This window comes from Chelon labrosus (assembly GCF_963514085.1).
Source record: "Chelon labrosus genome assembly, chromosome: 2".
Lineage (NCBI taxonomy): Eukaryota > Metazoa > Chordata > Actinopteri > Mugiliformes > Mugilidae > Chelon > Chelon labrosus.
This window is the reverse complement of record NC_140338.1, coordinates 23,515,606-23,536,495: the sequence shown is the minus strand read 5'-3', so window position 1 is coordinate 23,536,495 and position 20,890 is coordinate 23,515,606. Positions and strand designations below refer to the sequence as shown.

Sequence of the window (20,890 nt, the reverse complement as noted above, 5' to 3'; positions counted from 1 at the left end):
GGAAGTGCTTTTCAACCTGGCTTTCAAAAGAAATGTTGCCCTTTTTTTTCTGCTTATTTTGTATCAAGTAATGGGTGATTTGGTTTGTTTGTGAAATTTCACAAATAAATTAACCTTTTTTAAAAAAAGTAACACGTAAAAGCCTTAAATGTTTCCTCATAAAACAAATTACTTTATTGATCAAATATCTAAAAAGCTTCCATTTAGTAGTTGAGAAACTAATTACTATGCTAAACAGTCATTAGGTCTAAGCTAAGCAGCAGCAAGTTGATTAGCACACAAACGTTTGTCAAATGAAAAGGCACTATAGATTACCTGTAACATGATGGGTATGGGTGCATTTTATTTTATTTTTTTGCATTATTTATTCTTATCTGTTTAGTTTTATTTTGAACGACGTAAACCGGAAGTGTCCGTCATGATTCTGAGTAGCTTCACACAACTTGTCAGCCTGGCCTCGTTCACATCATTGGAACATAGAAGGGGGCAGCACGTGCACGCGCGTGAGCGCGAGCGTCTCGCGTGGACGCCGGTATAAAACAGAAGCTCCAGGTGGAGACAAAAGTCTACGTAAAGAGGATTTGGTTTGTGAGGAGCGCGAGGAGAGCATCCAGGTAAGGTGACCCGGAAAACCTACCAGAAATGACACAGAAACTTTCCAACGGGAGTGATTTAAAGGCTTAAGTGTTTACTGTGGCTTCTCATGTGTCACATTTTAGTTGCTGTCTTTAATATATGTGCGGTAGGAGAAGTCAAACTGAAGTTGCTGTTAAATCAATTAGTTATTTTTGAATGCCATGATTTTATGATTTCCTCATAGCATACCTGTCACATTTTGTTATTTTGCTCCTGTCCTCTCTCTCTTTTCCTTTCTGCTCTAGAAATGAATAGAGTCACTAAAACCCACATGACCTCCCCCATGTACTTCCCCGGCATGGGTATGGGTACAGCCCCCTTCTTTAAGGTGAATTCACACACATCCACCTCAGCAAACACAGAAGTAGCCTGTAGACATACTCAGCCTCCTCTTCTGTCTGTCCCCCCTCCCCCCTTGTGTGCAGGTGACTGTGTTTGAGCAGGAGCACTTCCAGGGCAAATGTCAGGAGTTCACCTCCGAGTGCTGCAACATCTACGAATGTGGCATGGACAACATCCGCTCCATCCGAGTGGAGAGTGGAGCGTGAGTCACACAGCCTGTACGCCTGCAAGTCTCTGTGGACAGCTGACTGACTCTGTGTGTGCGCGTGTGGATGTTTATGTAATTGTCTGTGGGGTACAAAGAGAGAAAGCAGTGTCCAGGCACCCACACTAAAGCCTGTCACCTCAGAGGCCACGCAGGGTTCACCCTCACCATCACCCCAGGAACTAGAAAGGTCTTTCACCAGCTGGAAAACTTTTTTCAAGGCCACACAGATGATTTTATCCCTTGTTTTCTCATTTCTTTTCTCAAAAGGGATGAAAAACATTATAAACTCCTAACTGATAGAAGAACTATTTACATTTACTACTAACATGTATTAAAATCCTTCTACTATGGCACTTTGAATGCTGCTACTACTGTATATCTTTCTATTGGACGCCTTTTGCCATTCAGTTGAGTGAAATTTATTTAAATATTAGATTTTTCTTTATAACATTAAATATTACAGTTTCTGAAGAATCATTGCTGAGATTTCATCAGAGGTGATTAGTAAATTAATCAGTTTTGATTCCTGTTTTTTGGAATTTAATTTATATTTTCCACGTAATTTCAAATTAAATTTGCTATAAACTTCATAAAGCTGAGTGGAGCTGCAAATTCAGGGGACAACTAAATTTTCCATTTACATTATATACATTGTCACATTATATTTCATTTGCCTTGACAGATCGTTACTACAAAATTACTAGTTATAGCACTATTTTATGAAAAGAATTTAACGTTTTCAATCTCGTAAACTGGTCTTGAAATATCTTGACTGGCAGAGGCCACACAATCATTATGTCTGGTTGCTTGCATGGATGTGTGTGACCAAGATCTTGTTCTGTGTTTCACTATTTTGTGTTAATGTAAGAAGCCATTGCTCATAACAAGATGCCAAAGTTTAATATGAGCCAGATATTTGAGCCCTAAAGGTACAAAGAAATGGTAAAAACAACACAATGCAACATGATTTATTATGTACTTCCCAACGCATGAATATAAAATTTCCCTACTGCTTGAATGGTTAGGAGAAATACATTATTCAGTTCTTTTCTGTTTCCCATTGTGAAAATCCTCACATTGAAAATAATGTCCATGGCCAAAAGCAAGATTTGACAAACCTAAGTGATCCTGCTGGTTTGGAAAAAAAAAAATGTCTGAAAAAGGCCAGTCAGTTTCAGATTTACAGAAATTCTTCAGCGTAAAAGTAGCTGAAGCCTATAAAGTGTACAGTGTCATCCTTTGCAAACATAATGCAGCCTTCTATTTTTGGCTCCTTGGCAGATCAGAGAACCTTTTGAGCTCTCTCGAATTATTTAGCAACGGGGGACAAGTTTTAACACTCAGGGACATTTATGTATGAATTTATTCTCAACTCTGTGGGAGAGCGAACTTGTGTCACCCTCACTATCTTGACGCACTTTAGACCAAACCTTTACTGTGAGCGACTCTATACGCAACAGCCCAGGCCTTAGTCATGGTGTGCGAAGCCTGCCAAAGTCAGATTCTCCAAACACCTGCTGATTGCAGCTCAGATTTAGCTCCATCTTATGAGAGAAATATTATGAGGAAAAAATACATGCAGGCCTGGTAGCCTTTTCATTGGACGTAACATAATGGATCGGTAAATGGCAGAGGTGTGTTAGGAGTCAAGATTTCAAGAGAGGTGATCACTTTACCTTGTATTCTCTGTACAGACTGTCAAAAGCATCACTGTTTTCATACTAAAAACCAAAGAACTGACCTGGCCTGCGTGACCAAATCACATGTCAGATCAATAAAATTAGAGGAATTATGCTCATCTGTATGAAATTTGAGACAGATCTAACATTTAAAACATGGTGAAGTTAAAGGAGTATCCTGTAGATTTAGCATTGCACAGACTCTTTATTGATTTCTCTATTTAAGATTTCATTTAGTAGGGATAGTTCTTTAAGGCATTGATGAATTTTAATGGAATGTACTTGGGACTTATTACTAATCTGCAGACTTTAGGGTTTGTAAGGTCACTAACAAACAGAAAATGTCAGTAGAGGACAATAACAATGTATCTTCCCCATGGGGATGATGAGAAAATGCTGCTGTCACCCTGTCTCTGTTGTTTTCAGACTGATTACTACACTGCTCACCATGTTTACTCACCTCTCTGATCTTTTCACTTGTGCCACTCATTATTTCAGCTGGGTGGGTTTTGAGCACCATGACTTCCAGGGCCAGCAGTTCATCATTGAGAGGGGCGAGTATCCCAACTGGGAATCCTACTGCGGCGCCCTGTCCTACCACACCGAGCGCTTCATGTCATTTCGTCCCATCTACTGTGCTGTGAGTAGACGCAGAGGTGGAGGAGGGGTTTTTTTTTTTGGGAGGAGGGGGGCAAAATGACACAAAAGAGCAAGCAAGGACAAATCTAAATGAGATGCTAGTGAGTGACAGAGCGACAGAAGGTGTGGGTGGTCAGAAGAGTCAGCCGCACGCCGAGTGACTGAGACAGCTCAAAAATAGAAATGAGACAACTCAGTGACTGTCTGACAGGTCCAGCAATAACTTTAACACTAACTCTCTGTTCCACACCTTCCACAGTCTCACCACAGCAGCCGTATGATGATCTTTGAGAGGGAGAACTTCATGGGACGCTGCACCGAGCTGTGCGACGACTACCCCTCCCTGCAGGCCATGGGCTGGTTCAGGCCCGAGGTGGGCTCCATGCATGTGCAGTGTGGAGCGTAAGTCAAAGCTACATCCCAACACGTTTCAGTTCAAGTTGTACAAGAGCTCTTTGTCATTTCAGGCTTCAAAGAGACAAAAAGCAAAACAAACAGGATCAAACAGGTTAAAATTGTTACATCTGCAACAAAAAAACCCTCATTTACAGGATACTTATTTTATAGATGAAGCTGCTTTTCCTTCAGGCAAAAATGATCCTATTATTTTGAGCCCAAAAGCCTTTCATGGATTTGTTTTGATCATGACTGAAATATCTTCTTGAGACAACAAACTTTTTAATAACATTTTATGAGAACTGCAGACTAACTGAAAAAATACCTGCACATTTCAATCAACCTTACACTCTAGTTAGCTAAGTGCTAACTAATACCAGGAGCCTAAATGGAACGAGGTTGTAATTAAAGCTATTGGTTTCTGCAGCTTTGACATGTCAAAATGGCTGCAGTGAAAAGGATGTACTCATCATGACACGGCTGGTATTTCTGAAAACCCTGCAGCACATCACGCCTCTAAATTAGAACACTTGGCATAAGGTATTCGCTTGTCACAGATTGTATTGGCACATGGTGGATGATAAATAACAAAATATAGCTGTAGATAAATGGAAAAAATACGTGTGCAGTACATAAATAATGGCAAGTAGATTTTAAATGTTATGTACATAGTCCCTAATCATCTCAGTGTACTGTTAGCAAATAATGTCACTCTTTCAGTGAAGTTAATTATGATGGATCTTAATTAATGTCCTGCTCCTGCTTCTATCTTTCAACAGCTTTGTGTGCTACGAGTACCCAGGCTACAGAGGCCAGCAGTACATCATGGAGTGTGAAAGACATAGCGGAGACTACCAGCACTGGAGGAACTGGGGCTCCCACTGCCAGACTCCAAAGATCCAGTCCATCAGGCGCATCAGGCACTGAGAGCGCAGAGGTCTGGACTGGCAGCACCAGCAGCACAGCCTGGGCTCAGGCTAGCACCTGGGTGTTGCACGTTAGGAACCCAAAGCCTGAACTTTTGAGTTTGGTTCCGAGCTTAAAGCTTGGACTGTTAACTACAACACAAACCATCAGTGATGTAGCAGCTACCTCTTTATCCCAGCACATATACATACTTCTGTTCATAATGAAGAGTATTTTGTTTTGGTACAAGTGAAATAAAGTTCAGATCGAGAATGTGAAAGGAAAAAAAATGTCTGTGTTTCCTGTGTGAGTGTGAGTATATACAGGACAGTCTTTGTTATTTACAGATCAGTACACGTATCATGATCGCACATCAGTCTGTGTGTGAAACTGTGAGGGAGGCTATTATTCCAAACACAAGTTATTATAAGCTTGAATGTGCTGAACAAATTACATTTACCGACGCACAGGAGAGCAATATTGAGGTATTAACTCTATGTTTGAGTATTTATTTCCCGGTGAAACCTTTACTCCAGCATGCATGTTAATCAAGCACCTCAGAATCCCTGCAGAAAATAAAACACACACAAAATATATCTACACTCACTTTCCAGTTCATTAGGTACACTAGTGAAAACAAATCCAATCTAATATAACAGTCCTGCACTAAATCCTCCTTCGTGACTCTTCTAATGTTCAGTTGATGTTGAAACAGCATCAGAAAGGTGGTGATTCAACTGGATGATCATTTTGGAGGATGTAGTTTGTGGTGCTGTTAAATTGAATTGAATTAAACACTAAAAGTGTTATTTAGCCTAGCCCAAGGACTAAAGTAGGATTGTTAAAATAATGGGAACATGACTTGGTACAACACAATTCAATGGTACTGCAAAATGAAGTTCAATCAACAGCTCTTAGTTATTTTAACATAATGCTGAATACCATAACCATCATGAAGATAAGATTTAGTGCAGGACTGTTATATACGAATGAATTTGTTTTCAGTAGTGTACTTTCCTAATCAAATGGTGAGTAAGTGTACTGTAGATATGCAGTTTAATTACTCAGTACTACATTAATTGGTTAGAACAGCAAATTAAAATATTTGTCATAACCTTGTATCTTAATGATTCCATCATTGCTTGTGTTTTTTTATAGGTTTAACTTTTACTTTAAAATTAGCTTTTACTGCGTCTCAACTCTTCCGTAAGTAAAAGATGTTTTCTTTGGAGTCGTCCACATTTCTAAATGTGTGGGTATTACTTTACTCCTTGCTATTCTTTCCATTAGGTTTTGCGTTCAAGTTTCCATGGTGATAAGTGTTCGCCCGTCACTGTTACCTTAATGAAAAATTCTGTGACTTTGGCAACACACCACCCACCTGTCAGGAGAAACACAATCACCGTTGACAGCGTCTGGCTTCAAAACAATCTCTAGTTTAAAGGACCAGTGCATAAGAGAGAAATCTATTACTGTGGACTGTGAATGTGACATATGGAGCAGTTCAGCATAAACGGAGGTTTTCATGTTAAATGTTACAAGCTACAGGATGTGGACCCCTTCCTTCTTGTGCTGGTTTAAATGTAAATTCATATAGATTACTTTTAAGATATAGATTAGAGGAAATATAAAAGACAGCAATTTAACTACTTAACTATGTCCAGTGAATTAGATACAATAAGAAAACACATATTGTGTAGGTTTTCTGTACCGTACTACAATATTACTAGTGACATCCAACTAGATTTCACTTTGAAACTGACTTTTTTTCATTGTGAAAATTTTTTTCATGCGATGCTTTGAAAATGGTCTCAAACTCAGACCAGAGCAGCCAGCTTGTCATTACCTTTTTCCACCCCAGAAGTTTTGACTTGTCACAGTAGGGAACGCAGAGGTGTATCTAATAGCATTAACAATGGATCTATCCTACGTAAGTGTCCCATTAAGACATGACAGGGTGACGGTGAACTGGTAGGTAGAATGCGTGGACCCTGAAACTGAAGCAGCTAATTATTGTTATATTTTTACTACTCTGACGTGTCCACACTGTGGAAAGTGGAACTCGAGTGCTGACAAAGCAGTTCTTGCGTCATTAATAAAAAAAGACCTTGAATACTTTTAATTCTTTCTTGGCCTTACTTGGCCTGAGCAAGTGGACGCTCTTGTGTGCGCAGTTTCACGTGCATGATCTGACCTCGTGGAAATAAATACCTCGTGTTTAGCCATGATAGCACGGGTCACTGACTTTGGTGACCCTGTGGAATTTCCATTAGTGCCACCGTGAGAATGGCATTTATTGGTTTGAGTAAAATATCCTGCATCACCTATAATGCTGCCTTCAAATGTATACTGTAGCCTACTGTGTTCGGGTTCGTTTGAACAGCGCCTTCTTGTGGTATTCACAACCTTGTAACTGGGCGTTTCAAGGTTTCAGAAATGCTGGCACTGGATGGTAAGTTAATATGTAGTTGCATAGAGGTTTCTTTGTAACTGTATAATATGTATGAGTAAAATGTTGTTATTTCTAACAGGGGTCATATTTTTGTTACGCCTTTACATTTCCTACAAAGTTACCTGATTAGCAAGCTTGTTAGCGGTTAGCCTCGGTGGCTTCAGCCAACAGTTGCCTAGCAGCGGTGCAATCTTGTTTGTAGATGTACTGTATGTGTTACCCAGAGTGCACCTGGCCAGCCTCAAGCAGATTGTGGACAGATTGTAATACAATTTAGGATACACGTTCAAAACACCTCCAGAATTCATTTTAATGACTCTGATGTGCAGTAGCCTACTTTGGTTAATAACATTCTTATAGATAATGTTAGCATGCTAACACCAACAGAGATGAGGATGTTAGCTTAGCTATTGTAAACATGCCAGGATATGTGAAACACGGAGCTAAAACAAGGGACTTGTTTGAGTTTCCTTGAAAATGTTTCATCCAAGTAGCTTCTTAAGTTCTAAATGACAGGTGGGGAGTTTAGGTTTTTATTAGAAACATCTGTGGGTGTTATCCACATGACACTCAAATCACTAGGGTCTGTAACGACCAGATACTCACCTGCAATTAGAGGAATAATAATGTGATGTGTCCTTTTTCACAACTAGAGTTTCTCCAACAACCAGTTAACTGCCTAGAGTCAACGTGTAAATGGGGGTGAAACATTTTTGGAGGACAGATGTTCAGACTGTATTGAAAGTGGCTGATCAGTGATGTTCCATTTCAGTTCCCCTGCTCAGAGAGCGATCCTAGTCATGTGAGTTTCAAGTGTGAACCACCCACAGATGTACCTGATGAAAACCTCCCCACCAGTCATTTAGAACTGAAGAAGAAGAAGATACTTGCATGAAACGTCTTCAAAAAATCAGCTGCCCTTCTTCTAGCTTTACCATGACCTGGATGACTGAGAATCATGTTAGCATGCTAATGGTGGTATTAAGCTCATATCATTGCTCTTTATTAGAGTCACTGCTTGGCTGGAAGACTCATTTATTAAAATCATTTAAGATGGTCCTCATTTCATATCAGTAACCATAATATTATAGCTCTCCAATTAAACAAGTACCTTAATGGCATCAGTTGTGCATGACTGAGGCGTGGTACCTGCTGCATATCGAGCTACAATATACATAAATTCACATTCTGAAAAAACAAGCCCTTCAAGTCAGTCCCAGAAACACATCAGGCAACGGAAACATATCTGAACGCTTGAGCGCCTGTCATGGTGCAAGTTAAGGACTGACGTTAAGACAAAAGAAAATCGCTGCTCACATCCAGCAGGACTGTGAACAGTCTGAGAATATCTCCATCAAAAGACACTTCACCTTGTGACTAAGCAAATCAATTCTTAATTTTTCTCCGTCAGTTTCAGTTCTTTCTTTGCAGATAAGTGCTCTTTGGAAATGAAACCAGCCACGTTTTCTAGATAACGAAGGACAATAGCGACTACAATACCCTTTGCAATTAGCGACACATTGGGTAAACACGAGCTACAAGGTGCGTAGTGACAGAAAAACAAACTTTTTCTCTCTATTCTTTTGTGTTTTTTTACTCGAGAAAGATGTCAAATCGTTCTTTGTTCGTTGTTTTTCTGCAGTTGGACTGTAATTACGGCGTAACAGTAAATCATAGCTTTCCAGTTAAACTTTGTATTGTTTAGTGTAATATGAAGGAATGACATTAAGGATAAACAGCTGTAAAAGTATGAATGAAGTCATGAATACAACGGTGTCCATTGCATCTTTGACTCGCCTGCATCTCTGTAATCTGTCCACCATCTCCCCTACTTTCTCCATGTTGTCCTCTCTCACCCTCCCTCACGCTCTTCCCACTCCCCCATCACATGGGCATCATTCTGTCTACGCCGGTGACCCTCGGCTCCTCTCCACCTGGCTCTGGGTGAGTCAGTTCCCAGGGCCTTGTCGCCTTGTCCCTCTTCCTCCCTGTCATCTGCTCCCATCTCCTCCACAACACGGTGCTCCTCCTCTTCCTCTTCCTCTTCATCAACATCCTCCTCGCTCTTCTCTGAGTCTGACTCATCGGAGTTGTCCTCTTCCAGGTAGCGGTAGCCTTTGACCTGTGGAAACAAACAAAATAATGTGATATGCTGAGTGAGTCACTCTGAGGTCAAAATATGTTTGCTGTAGCCTTTTAGTCACTAGTTAGATGTTGTACAATAAAGCTGTGTTCGCGATAAGACTATTCACCCTTGCAGATCTGAGAAAGATATCACAATGCACAGATCTCTGAAATCTATTCTTAATTTTTTTATAAGAATAAAGTGCTTGGCATTTATTCCTCCAAAAAAAGGTTATTTTAAGTGTAAATTAAGAAAATACTTTAAGCTGTGTCTGTTTGTTTGTCAGATTTCAATCAGCTGCTGAATTTATTGTTTTAGCTTTTTAGATATTAGAGGAAAATTTCTTGAAAGCTTGCTGGTGGTGAGTCCCTAGTTCTTCCTGCTTGCCAGCAGTCCAACTAATAAACATATTCAGTTCACAGTCATTTAGACAAACAAACAAACAAAAAATAGCATATCCACATGATTTCAGAGCTGGAACGAGTCTATTTACACTTGAATTTCAAGTCATGTTTATTTTTACAGCATGATGAACAATAAAATCTGTCTCATAGCACCCTAATCCCAAGACCCTAAGAGCAAGCACGGAGGCGACAGTGGCAAGTCTGTTACAGGTATAAAGCACAAAAGTTACGACTAAATAAAATTTAGAGTGTCACAGGTTGGCAAGCAATGGACACTGGGCATCACAAGAAGCCAACCAGAAGCCTTTAGCGTAACTACCAGCTACTACCAGCATAACTGAGAGATGGCTCTGGGTCACCTGAGCTGTATTAAAAAGCTTAACCTTAAAAGCAGAGAGGGTGTCTGCCTCCCAAACCCAAACTATGAGCTGGTTCCACAGGGGAGGGGCCTGTTAGCTGAAGGGTCTGCCTCCCATTCTGCTTTTTGAAACTAAAGTGAGTGAAGCAGTCTATTGGGATGCTATGGTACTATGAGGTCTTTCAGATAAGGTTGAGCTAGGCCTTAAAGGGCCTTAAGGAGGAGGATTTTCTGCATTTTACAGGGAGCCAGTGAAGAGACGCTAATACTGGAGTAATGTGATCTCTCTTGCTAATTCCCATTATTGTTCTTGCTGCAGTATTTTCAGAGAGCTATTTGGACAAAATAATGGAATAGAATAGTTGTTGTGCCTTTTTTTGTGTTTCCTGTCAATTCACTGAGCCAGGTCGATGCTGGACCGCAACACATGGATGAACGTATATATGTACGTCCACTGTTATTGTCTCATTATATACGATGTGCTTGTGCTCCTGGTCAACAATCCCATTACTAATCTGTGCACAAGGCAGAATAAACTGTAGGTAACCATAGCAACAGCAGATCTGATCGGTGCTAGATTACCAGAATAAACCAACTTTTAAATGACTTCAAATTAAATTGAGAATGGCCTTGAACACGCAGCAGCTTCTCTGTTTAGCTTCTTTTTCATTTTGTGTGTTGTGATGCAAGCATTAATTTAAGGAAAATTGTTTTAAGATTCCCTTCTGCAAACACACCTAGATAGATCTATCTATCTATCTATCTATCTATCTATCTATCTATCTATCTTGATGTGTTACCAGAAACCTATATATATATATACACATCCTTTAAATTTTTTTTTAATAAAATTACATATTCTCCATATCACTGAAGTACTACCTGTGTTATGTTTGTTACATTATCTCATTGTTTTTCATTATTTACAAAACCAAAAATATGATCCTATCACACTAATTTGCTGTATCCCCAACTACAATGTGAGCAGCGAGAAACTTTTGCCTGTCCGAAGATGAATACAACATGCACCAAATTTGGGGGAGACTTTTTTGGTGTGGCAGAAATATGGAAAAAAAAAATCATGGCTTCTTTCTTGAAATCAGAAAACAAAACAAATACAAACTGGCCATATTTATGTCGTTCTTATCCTGACAGCCTGCTTACCTTGTGGCGTGGCCGAGGGATGCGAGGCAGTCTGAATGGCACTTTCTGGGCCAGGCGGCGCTCCATGACCCAATAGCAGTAGCATGCCACCAGTAACGTAGCAAGAAGGATGGAGAGTTTGGCCTTGAGGGTAAGGGCAAACAAATAGGGTTAGAAAAGGAAACAATGACACAAACACACATCATACAGACAGTTACATACCCTCATAGGCAAGTTGGACCAGAGGTAGACTATAAAGATGGCGATGGCCTGGCACCAGTGATAGATGGTGTAGATGAAGTCCAGGCGTTCTTTTTCTTCAGCGTACAGCATGCCGAGCAGGGCTAGCACACACACACACACACACACACACACACACACACACACACACGGAGAGGAGTTCATGCTGACGCACATCGTAGCTGGCGTACAAGACAGAGATGATCAGAGACTATACTCACTGCTGACGCCTGTCTTGTTCAGGGCAGTACCAAGTCCCCACAGAACAGAGATGACTAGCAGAGGGACCAGATACGCTGGCTCATTAGGCTTTAAAGAAAGCGTCAGGAGAACCACCAGCAGCACCACGTGCACGAGAGCACCACTGGTCAAACACACCCAGCGTGGAAGGCGCAACAGGCTAAGAGAGAGGGAGGAAAACACGGAGCAGGAGAGGCCATAGACGACGATAAGAAGCCACAGTTGCTTCAGGCCCAAAACACAGACACCGTAAGACTGTGGAGGAAGAGAGAATAAATTAAAGATACAAACAATTACACACAGAATCTATGCCTCCCAATTAGACACCTATCAACACATCTTTAACACACTGTATAAACTATGTGTAGCAGTGCAGTACCAGGGAAAATCCCGTAACAGCAAACAACACTTCAAATCCACTGTAGATGAAGAAGGGGCACAGCAGACGTAGGCGGTAGTCCCTCAGGTGTTTGAAAGGGAGCTGGAAGATGTTTCCCCAGCCAATACTGCGAAGGTCGATCTCTTCTGTTGGGCGGTAGGCAGCACCGCACAGCACGAGGAACTGAAGGCAGCGGCACACATAAATAAAGTTCATTTTCAATAAATCCCATGCTTTTGAATATGCTTTTGCTGTATGTACCTTTTCTTTTAGGAATTATTTATGATATTGCGTAATTTCACATCATGTGATTTGTTTCAGACAATATGAGAAAGAGGAATTGTACACAATACACTGTATATTGTCATCAGTTTGGTAGAAGATCAAGGTAAAAAGACCAAATTTAATGGATTTAGAAAAACTTAATTTCTCTTTTCTTTTATTACAGACACTAAGACTTCTGTTTAAAAGGTTTTTGAAATTAAATACAGAATTATTGAGGATTTCCTTCAATAAAATATCATGTAAGAGGAATTCACAAGGAGCAAATGACTCCTTGTTTTGGTTTAGTATAGTTCCAGTGAATATCATTGCAATATATTGCAAGAAGCTCTCCTAAAACTGTGTAAAACAACACACATTAAACTCAACTACCTAAACCACAGGGAGTCACAGTGGGAGTCGGTGTGCATGTGTCTGGGAAATCTTACAACAATCATGGAGAGGAAGGCAAAACCCATGAGGACGCTCTCCACCTGGATCAGCAGCATGGAGCGGGGCAGCCTGGTCAACACGGTGGTGTTGAAGCCGGGGATTATTCCGTTAATTTCAGCGCCTAACGGAGGAAAAGGAAGGCTCAGCAATCAGAATTTTTGAATTTAACCTGACCACATGCAGAAGCAGAAAACTGACATGTTTTGAAGTTTGCCAAGTTCACCTGATTTTTTTATTTTAGCACTAATGTGGTCTCCACCACCTCCTGAAGGAAATATTTGCCTCTTTGGATTCTAAATGTTCCCCTGCGTTCCCTAGCTATGTGTTAACTCTGTCTTTGTCCACAATGAGGTGAGAGGAAGTGAAAAAAAATTAAATTGAATGTGCATTAATTACAAGGCAGGGGAGAAAGTTAACTAAATCAAGATTTCATTTGTTTAACTTGTGCACAAACCTTCTTAACGGGACTGCAGGAAGTTACCAGGTCCGGCCAAGAAACAGCGCAGCACATCAAAACAATAATTAGTAAAATTTAATTAATTAGTTGCTTCTTGTATTTTAATCAGTGAGCTTAAGTGTCATGGTTTGGAATTTGGAGTGTTTTCTGTGACCTCTGTGTCTCATCACCCTTCTGCCCTTGTATATATAGCCCTGCCATTCCCTTTGTCCTCTGTTAAGTTGTCTGTTCTGTCCTGTGATGGCAATCCTGCTTGTCCCACACTTGTGCTTCGTGTTCCAGTGTTTTCGTCGTGGTTTTTGGATGAGTGTTTTTGGATTATCCTGCCAACCCCTTTTGTAAATTTTCCATTACATTTGTTTTGTTCTATATCTTCGCTATAGCCTATTATTCATCAGCAGATATGAGGCATTCTTACCACATTTTTTCACGTTTGACAGAACATGGTCATTGTTGTGCAGGTACTCGTTGAGGACGAGGCACATGGGAAACTCGGCGAAGACGAAGCTCAGCTGATTTTGGGTAGGGGAAAAACAAAAGAGAGGATCATTCTGTTTCCGAAGGTTTACACGTGTGTTACTTCATTTAGCAGACAAGATGAAATGAACTGAAGCATTTGCGAGCAAAACATGACTGAAGACTCACACTGAAGATGATGTTGAAGACCGACTGGAAGATAATGATGTATTTGTGGCATGCTCCCTTCGGAAGCTTCTTCTGCTCCTGCACGTGCTCTTCCTTGTAGTTGGCGTACTCGTAGTACTGCTGAGCCATCCTGCATGCGTGTGGAGTGACAAGGCATACTTGTTACGTGCAACCGCACTTTATCAACTAAAGCTCTGCGTTATGAATAGTACAGAGGAAGTGCAATGTGTCGAGAATGTGCTTGTTATATTTTCAACTTCTTGTTTCTTTCTCAACTTCAGGGACACGAATGCGACACTGAGATAAAAAAAAAAAAGCATCTATCAGAAACTAAACATGGTGAAAAAAAAGATCTCAGCTTGACAACTAAGAGCTCAGTGGTTTGATTAATTGTTTTGGAGCCTCATGCTGATCTAAACAACACAAGACACTGCTGCACCTCTTTGTGGACGAACACGAAAACACTTAATTGAAGCAGTTTTCTCAGAGCTTTGTGTTGTTACTGACTGACATAGTAAGTCAGCACAAACACTCTCTTATCTACTATATGGTCTATACACTTGAAGTCCATTATTTAACTATAAACACATTTTAGCATATTTAATGTCTCAAAATGGCAGCAATGGCTCCATAACAAACCTTTAATTGATTTTGAAACTTGTCCACATTAAAGGTCAAGGACATGGGCAATATTAGTTGATTTTAGATTTTAGAGATGTATCACTACAGAGTTAATTCACAGACTGCATCACTGGTCAAAACTGCCCCTAGCCTCAAATTCAACGGCTCTCTAAGGATTGTTGAATGTCAACAGGCTTGTACGGTAAACAGTTTCTAAAAGCAGAATATCAAAAAAGATATTCATTCATTTGTGGTATCTGTGTTTGAATCTCTGAGATGAATAGTTTTTATTTAACATTAGAGATGTATGTTGTTTGTATGTTTATCGTTACAGAGAGTTAGGTTTAGTGTGAGTTGACAAGTTACTAGTGTAAGAATTTAGGTATAATAATGCGGGCTTCATGTTAGAGCAATAATATGAGATATTTCTTCAGCCAGATCGAAATCATTCTGTTTACATGGACACTAAATAGGAATATCTGATAAGACATGTTACATGCCCCGAAACATGAAACGGAGCAGAGCTTTTTAGAAAAATTGGTTCTGATCAAACTATAACTTCACTGACAAGTAAATGAACGACTGAACAACATCTGAATTCATTAAAAAATGGCCTTGGTCTTGTTTTTTTATATAGTGCTTTTCTACCTATTGGTACTCAAAGCGGTTTACAGTCACAGACACATCTACCCATTCACACACCAGTGCCACGCACTAGGAGCAACTGGGGGTTCAGTGTCTTGCTCAAGGACACTTCGGCATGTGGCACGTTTGTGGAGAACCCGCTCTACCTACTGAGCCACAGCTGCCCCAAACAGAAGAAGATGACCACGATGTTTTAACATTTCCACTATTACGGCCTCGTTCATCTTTCTAAACACTTGTTTGAACAACTGGTTGTTTTGCTACCTCTGTGTTTCTGCCCCTCCTGGAGACTCTTCCCCTGATGTTTACCCCACATGGAGCAAACACGCTCAGAAAAAATGTATCTATTCCAACAAGAGAGCAACCATCAGATCAAGTGTTTACATGGTTAGTAGAAGATCATATTTTCTAGTGAACGGATTATCCAAGGTTTACTCCACCCCTCTCGATCTGATTGAAAATTCTTTCTGATCACGTCAGTCTGTTGTGATTGTGGCGGCCACATGGGGCATTTTTATCCAGATTATTAGTGGAACACTAGTGCCCATGTAAACACAGCAAGTGATTATTCACTGAGAACTCAGCTTCTTAATTCATTTGCTCTTCAGTTTTACGTCTGTGCTGTTTGACCATGAGCAGCAAGGAGACATATCCACCCACATCCCATTTCTCACCTTGTGATATAGTTTCCCAAAGAGGCCCAGAGCGGTACAATGGCCACGCCGATAGCTACAGCTGATGGGACTAGGGTGTAGTAACGCTCCCAGTAATTGGTTGAAACAAAGAGTGCGTAGATTCCCGAAGCCAGGAACATCATCCACTTAGTACCTAGAAACCTGAATGTCAGAGAGAGTTGTTACAAAACAGCAGTGGTATTCAGATAATTGGAGGCTTTTAGTATTCCTGTGTGAGACTCTACCTGATAAGTACAGGAGTGTACAGGAGGCCTATGATTGGAGTGACATTGATGCCCATGAGCATCTTCCGGTCGATGTCCTCTAGGCCGAGGTTGCTGTACTTCACCTCACGGTAAGTCATATCATAGTGGAGGATCAGCTGCATCTGCAGAAGGCCTGTAAAATACAATTACACCATGCTGTATGCTGTCTTTCTGTCTGTGTGTGCGTTTCTGTGCGTTTTCTCCGATCAGTCTCACCCATGTACACACTGTACACCATCATGGCTCCAACACTGGCTGCAACAACATTCTTGATGACTCCCAGCCTCTTTCTCCTGTAGTATTTTCTCTCCTCCTCCTCCTCATTGTACTCCGACTGTGGCCCCAAAAAATCCTCCATCTGAGAAAAGAAGGAAAAATAGTTAAGCATGTGTTTGATAAGGGCAAAGTGTGAGACATTTCCACGAGTTCAACCAAGAATATTCACACATCTCCAGACTGGAACGGCAGAAACTTTCACCAGGAGACAGGAGTTGTGCCTCTTTCTCTCATCCGTGCTCACCTGGCCCTGGATGTTGTTTTCCTGTCCAACATGGAGCAGTTCGTTCATCCCACCATCAGGAGATGGTATAAGCAGATCAGCATCCTGGATCACGTCTTCCCCGTCAGCTGCCTCCATCTGGTGACCGAAAGGAGCAGAACACCAGATTAAGAGTTCACTGAAGCGCCTGGTGTCATCCAGGCCAATCAGTCTCAGCGGTTGTTGTCAAATCATTAATAGATGCTTTTACAGCACAAACAATGATTATTTCAGGATCAAATCTCAGACTAAGGTAAGAAGATAAGATAAGAAGATAAGAAGTTTTATTGTCATTGTCCAGTAAAAATAAATAAATAAATAAAACAACAAAATACAAGCAATAAAAATTATAGCAGCAATAAACAATAAAATCTACAATATACACAATAAAAGCACACAGTTGCACACAACTGAATGTAATTAGTACAGTGGTGAATGAAAGTGACACTGATATAGGACACTGAACTGGTATGGTATAGCAGCATTTTAAAACAGTAAATGTAAATTTATCCATAATGGTGCAAAGTTGTCTAGAGTGCAGGTGGACTGGGGAATAGGTACGGAGGTTATTAAACAACAGTGTTATGATAAACCTGTATCATCACTGTTACTGTGCACAAATGCATAATATCTAATCATAATTATATTATAAAGAATTAATTATAAAGAAGTGGAGTCATGTTTTATCCTTGTTAATACAGTAAGCTCATTTAATCCATCTCTTACATTTCTTGCATGCAGTTTAAAAAAAAAAATGTCTTGAGTTTTTTCATATCAGATTCTGTCTCTCTCCTTATTTGTATATATTAACCTGGTTTTATTCCCTGAATAATTCATATGTAAGTGATTTCTGATCTATGTCTTTATGCGATGTTTACTTCACAATAGCAATAAATTAGTTTCATTATATGTTTAATTGTACACTCACACAATTATATGTGGTTGTATTCATGTCCTGTACAATGGGCTGTGTGTTATTCCGGCCAGTCAGAAATATATTCGGAGAAGAAATATTTAGTCTGTTCAAATAACAATTGGGAACTATATTCACTTGTCCAGTTCATTAGGTACACTAGTGAAAATACATTGTAATATAATAGTCCTGCGATAAATCTTATCTTCATGAAAGTTGTGGTATTCAGCATTAGTTTCATATAACAGAGAAAGCTGTTGATTCAACTGTGTTTCCACTGTGGACGCTGTGGTTTGTAGCGCTATTCAATTGTATTGTGTTGTACTGACACATGGTCCTATTATTTTGACAACTCCATTGTAGACAGTGGGCTAACCTTAAAAATAGAAACCTTTTAGTGTTTAATTCAATCCAGTTTAATAGCACCACAAACTACATCCTCCTAAATGATCGTATAGTTGAATTATCAGCTATCAAAATGATATTTGTAGCCCTAAACGTATTAATACATATGAACAAAAACAATAACAACGTTCACGTTTTTTTGAAGAGCTTATAAAAGCAGCTTCATATCCTGTCCAGATGTCCCCAGTGGTTCTCCAGGTGGTTCATAAAAAACGTCCCTTAGTGAAGCTGAAATGAAACCTTTAAACGTGTTGTTTGGTCAAAATAAAGCAGTGAATTAAATTAGCATTTAATTCAATTAAATAAAGCACACCCGTCTGCCTTTCCTAAAAATATGATTAAAAAAAAGAGTGAAGCAATCCTAAAACAAAAATAAACAAAGAATAATAAAAGAAAACTACCCTCCCCTTTTTGACGCCCCTCCTCTTCTAATAACTACTGTTATTAGTTCCCCAGTTTTATTATTTTACTGGCCTCCAGCTTATTGGATCCATTTATCTGTGTATGGGTTTAATTTACAGTGCAAACACTCACTCGGTTGCCTTTTATTTTAACTGAACGACCATTTTGTTTTAAAAGAGGATATGAGACGTGTTCTCTAAAATCTCAGGAGCTGCGTGCAGATCATTCCTCACATATTTTTCTAGGAGTAGCTTGAAAAGTACAATGTAGTAGACGTTTCCAAGTCTAAATGCAGTTTGGTTGCTCTTCCCTACCACAGTCAAATCAGAAAATTCCTTATGCACCTACATTTATCAGGTGCTGTACTTCTATTTTTAGTTTGACAACTTATTGACGGACGCACGTCGAAGGTTTGTTACAGCTCTATTACAAAACGGAGCGTATCGGGTAATAATTCAAACACACCTACGTGTCAACACGTAGGTGTGTTTACTCTGCCGCCTGGAGACACCTTGATTATCACTTACCATGTTCCAGTCGTGCGGGGCTGAAGCAGAATGAAGGCTTCGTCCACCTGAGAGTCAGAAACACTCGGACACCTCGGTCTCTGGGCCTCAGCTGCTGTCAGTTCCCCTTTCCGACGAACAAGGTGCAGGAATAATTAAAAGTTTCGCGGAGGAAACGAAAGTTAGACATCTTCACTTCCTCACTGGTGCCTCGCTGCTTCTCTTAAAGGTACAGACACACAGGTTTTTAGCAGGCCCCGCCCACTCGCTGCATCAACACGCAGCTTTAAAGAACTCCTCAGAGTCGTGGTGTTAATACAAAGGATGACATAGTTTTATTAGAGGAATTAGTAACAACACTTTCTTTAGCTTCTTTGTTACACAAATAAAAAGCTGTCACAGAGCACAAAACAAATGATCCACGCAACAGTATGCACAACAAGTGGGCAAAGTCCAAGCCGTCTGAACAGGAGCTGTTAAAGACAACAGCAGCATCAACAGTAAACAGAAAAAAACTCTTTTTTTGGCTCAGACATAATTATTTCAGTGCACTGAAGTCTGGTTTGCTCTGTTTCAGGGTGTCGTACGACTACTGCTGCCTTCAAATGAGGTCACGTCGATGAGAACAGGCCCCTCTAGCAGGTGGACATTTTCAGAAGGGTCAAAGTTCAAGAGCAGTGACAAGTTTGCCGACCTTTTTAGAAATGATGGAGGTGCATTGTAAATAAATATATTGTAATTCAGTCGTATAGTGTTTCAATTTTATAATATATCCAAGGAAAATGCTGATATTCGCAACGGCCTCTCGTTCTCAATATGACAATGCATTTCCATCGTTACATACATACTTGAATGACGTGCACCTCCATAGAAATGTAACCACATGTTCCAGCGAGGCAAGCACATTTCCTCATCTCCTCCGTCACCGAACAAAAGCAGAAAGCTATCCCTCTTAGTGCCATCTACACGCCATCAACTCAGACGTCTTCTCAAGTTTCTGTGTTGCAATGATTTCAGTAAAGTAACTGTTGTTCAACATCTGTTAACTCCAACATGAGCCATTCAGGACCGCTCACCAACACTAGTTTAGTAGCATAATTACAAAACAATGCCGACAAATCGATGCAAAAACGTGAACTGTCACCACAATTAGACCACTTACGTAGGCTACAGTGTTGGCTTTGTGTAGATCCATTAATGTATAAAGGTTGGTTTATACGATCGCTTTTATAACCATTGGCTGGTTTGTGAGCATTGATTTGTAATTATGCCACTAAAAGGCCCGCTAATCACTCATTTTCTGCTACTGGTGATCTCATCCGATTTATATATTTGTTATTGGAGACAACTCCACTATGACATGTAGCGACAAGCGTCGGCCATTAGTTTAACGCTTCATATTGTTGCAATGAAAATGGATTCTAGCTAGAACTGAATGTCTCATACTGGAGATAATAAATGTTCAACAACAATTACTTTTGCCATCGCTTCAGGGTACAATGCTACGTTACAGGTTTAGTTCTTGCCAGACCACATTTCCCTCGCCAACATTTTTTTTTGCGGCAGAAATTTGGTCTGGAGATACATCATTGAGAAGTGGTTATGCACCAATCAAATCATTAAGGCAGGCTTTATGTAGAGATGGAAAGAAGAGTAACAGCAACGTAGTCATACATGTCATCTGAGTGTTGCTGAGCTGAGTTTGTTGACAACTGAAGGGCTCTGATAGGTTGAAGGATTAGGCATTATCAAGTCTGGCTACACCAGGCTACATGAGTTCCATCTGAAGCCAGCTTACGTTGGCACAACTATGAACACCATGTCTCTACCTGAACGTTGTCTTGTGTTGCAACCTTGTGATGAGAGCCTATCTTTACTTTTGCTTTCAAAATAAAAGTCACCAAAGTTCAAAGGGTGACTTGCGTTGAAATTTAAATCATTTGTAACAGATAAATCT

The 20,890-nt window shown here is 40.2% G+C and overlaps 2 protein-coding genes across 2 annotated transcripts; one reads left to right on the top strand and one right to left on the bottom strand.

Annotated features, from left to right (window-relative positions):
* Positions 1-883: 883 nt before the first annotated feature.
* Positions 884-6,747, top strand: cryba1l2 (crystallin, beta A1, like 2; the record flags this gene model as incomplete). The annotated part of the gene is made up of 5 exons (XM_084554828.1): positions 884-964; positions 1,062-1,180; positions 3,364-3,505; positions 3,764-3,906; positions 4,680-6,747. The coding sequence occupies 5 exons, from the start codon at positions 884-886 to the stop codon at positions 4,825-4,827; spliced, it is 633 nt and encodes a 210-aa protein (XP_084410954.1). The 3' UTR covers positions 4,828-6,747.
* A 1,529-nt stretch (positions 6,748-8,276) lies between these two features.
* unc93b1 (unc-93 homolog B1, TLR signaling regulator) lies at positions 8,277-20,765 on the bottom strand. The gene is made up of 13 exons (XM_084557060.1): positions 18,955-20,765; positions 16,690-16,806; positions 16,386-16,527; positions 16,149-16,302; positions 15,904-16,065; positions 13,964-14,093; positions 13,737-13,830; positions 12,858-12,982; positions 12,148-12,330; positions 11,750-12,023; positions 11,511-11,632; positions 11,310-11,432; positions 8,277-9,380 (listed from the first exon to the last, which is right to left on the bottom strand). The coding sequence occupies exons 1-13, from the start codon at positions 18,955-18,957 to the stop codon at positions 9,111-9,113; spliced, it is 1,899 nt and encodes a 632-aa protein (XP_084413186.1). The 5' UTR covers positions 18,958-20,765; the 3' UTR covers positions 8,277-9,110.
* Between the last annotated feature and the right edge of the window lie 125 nt (positions 20,766-20,890).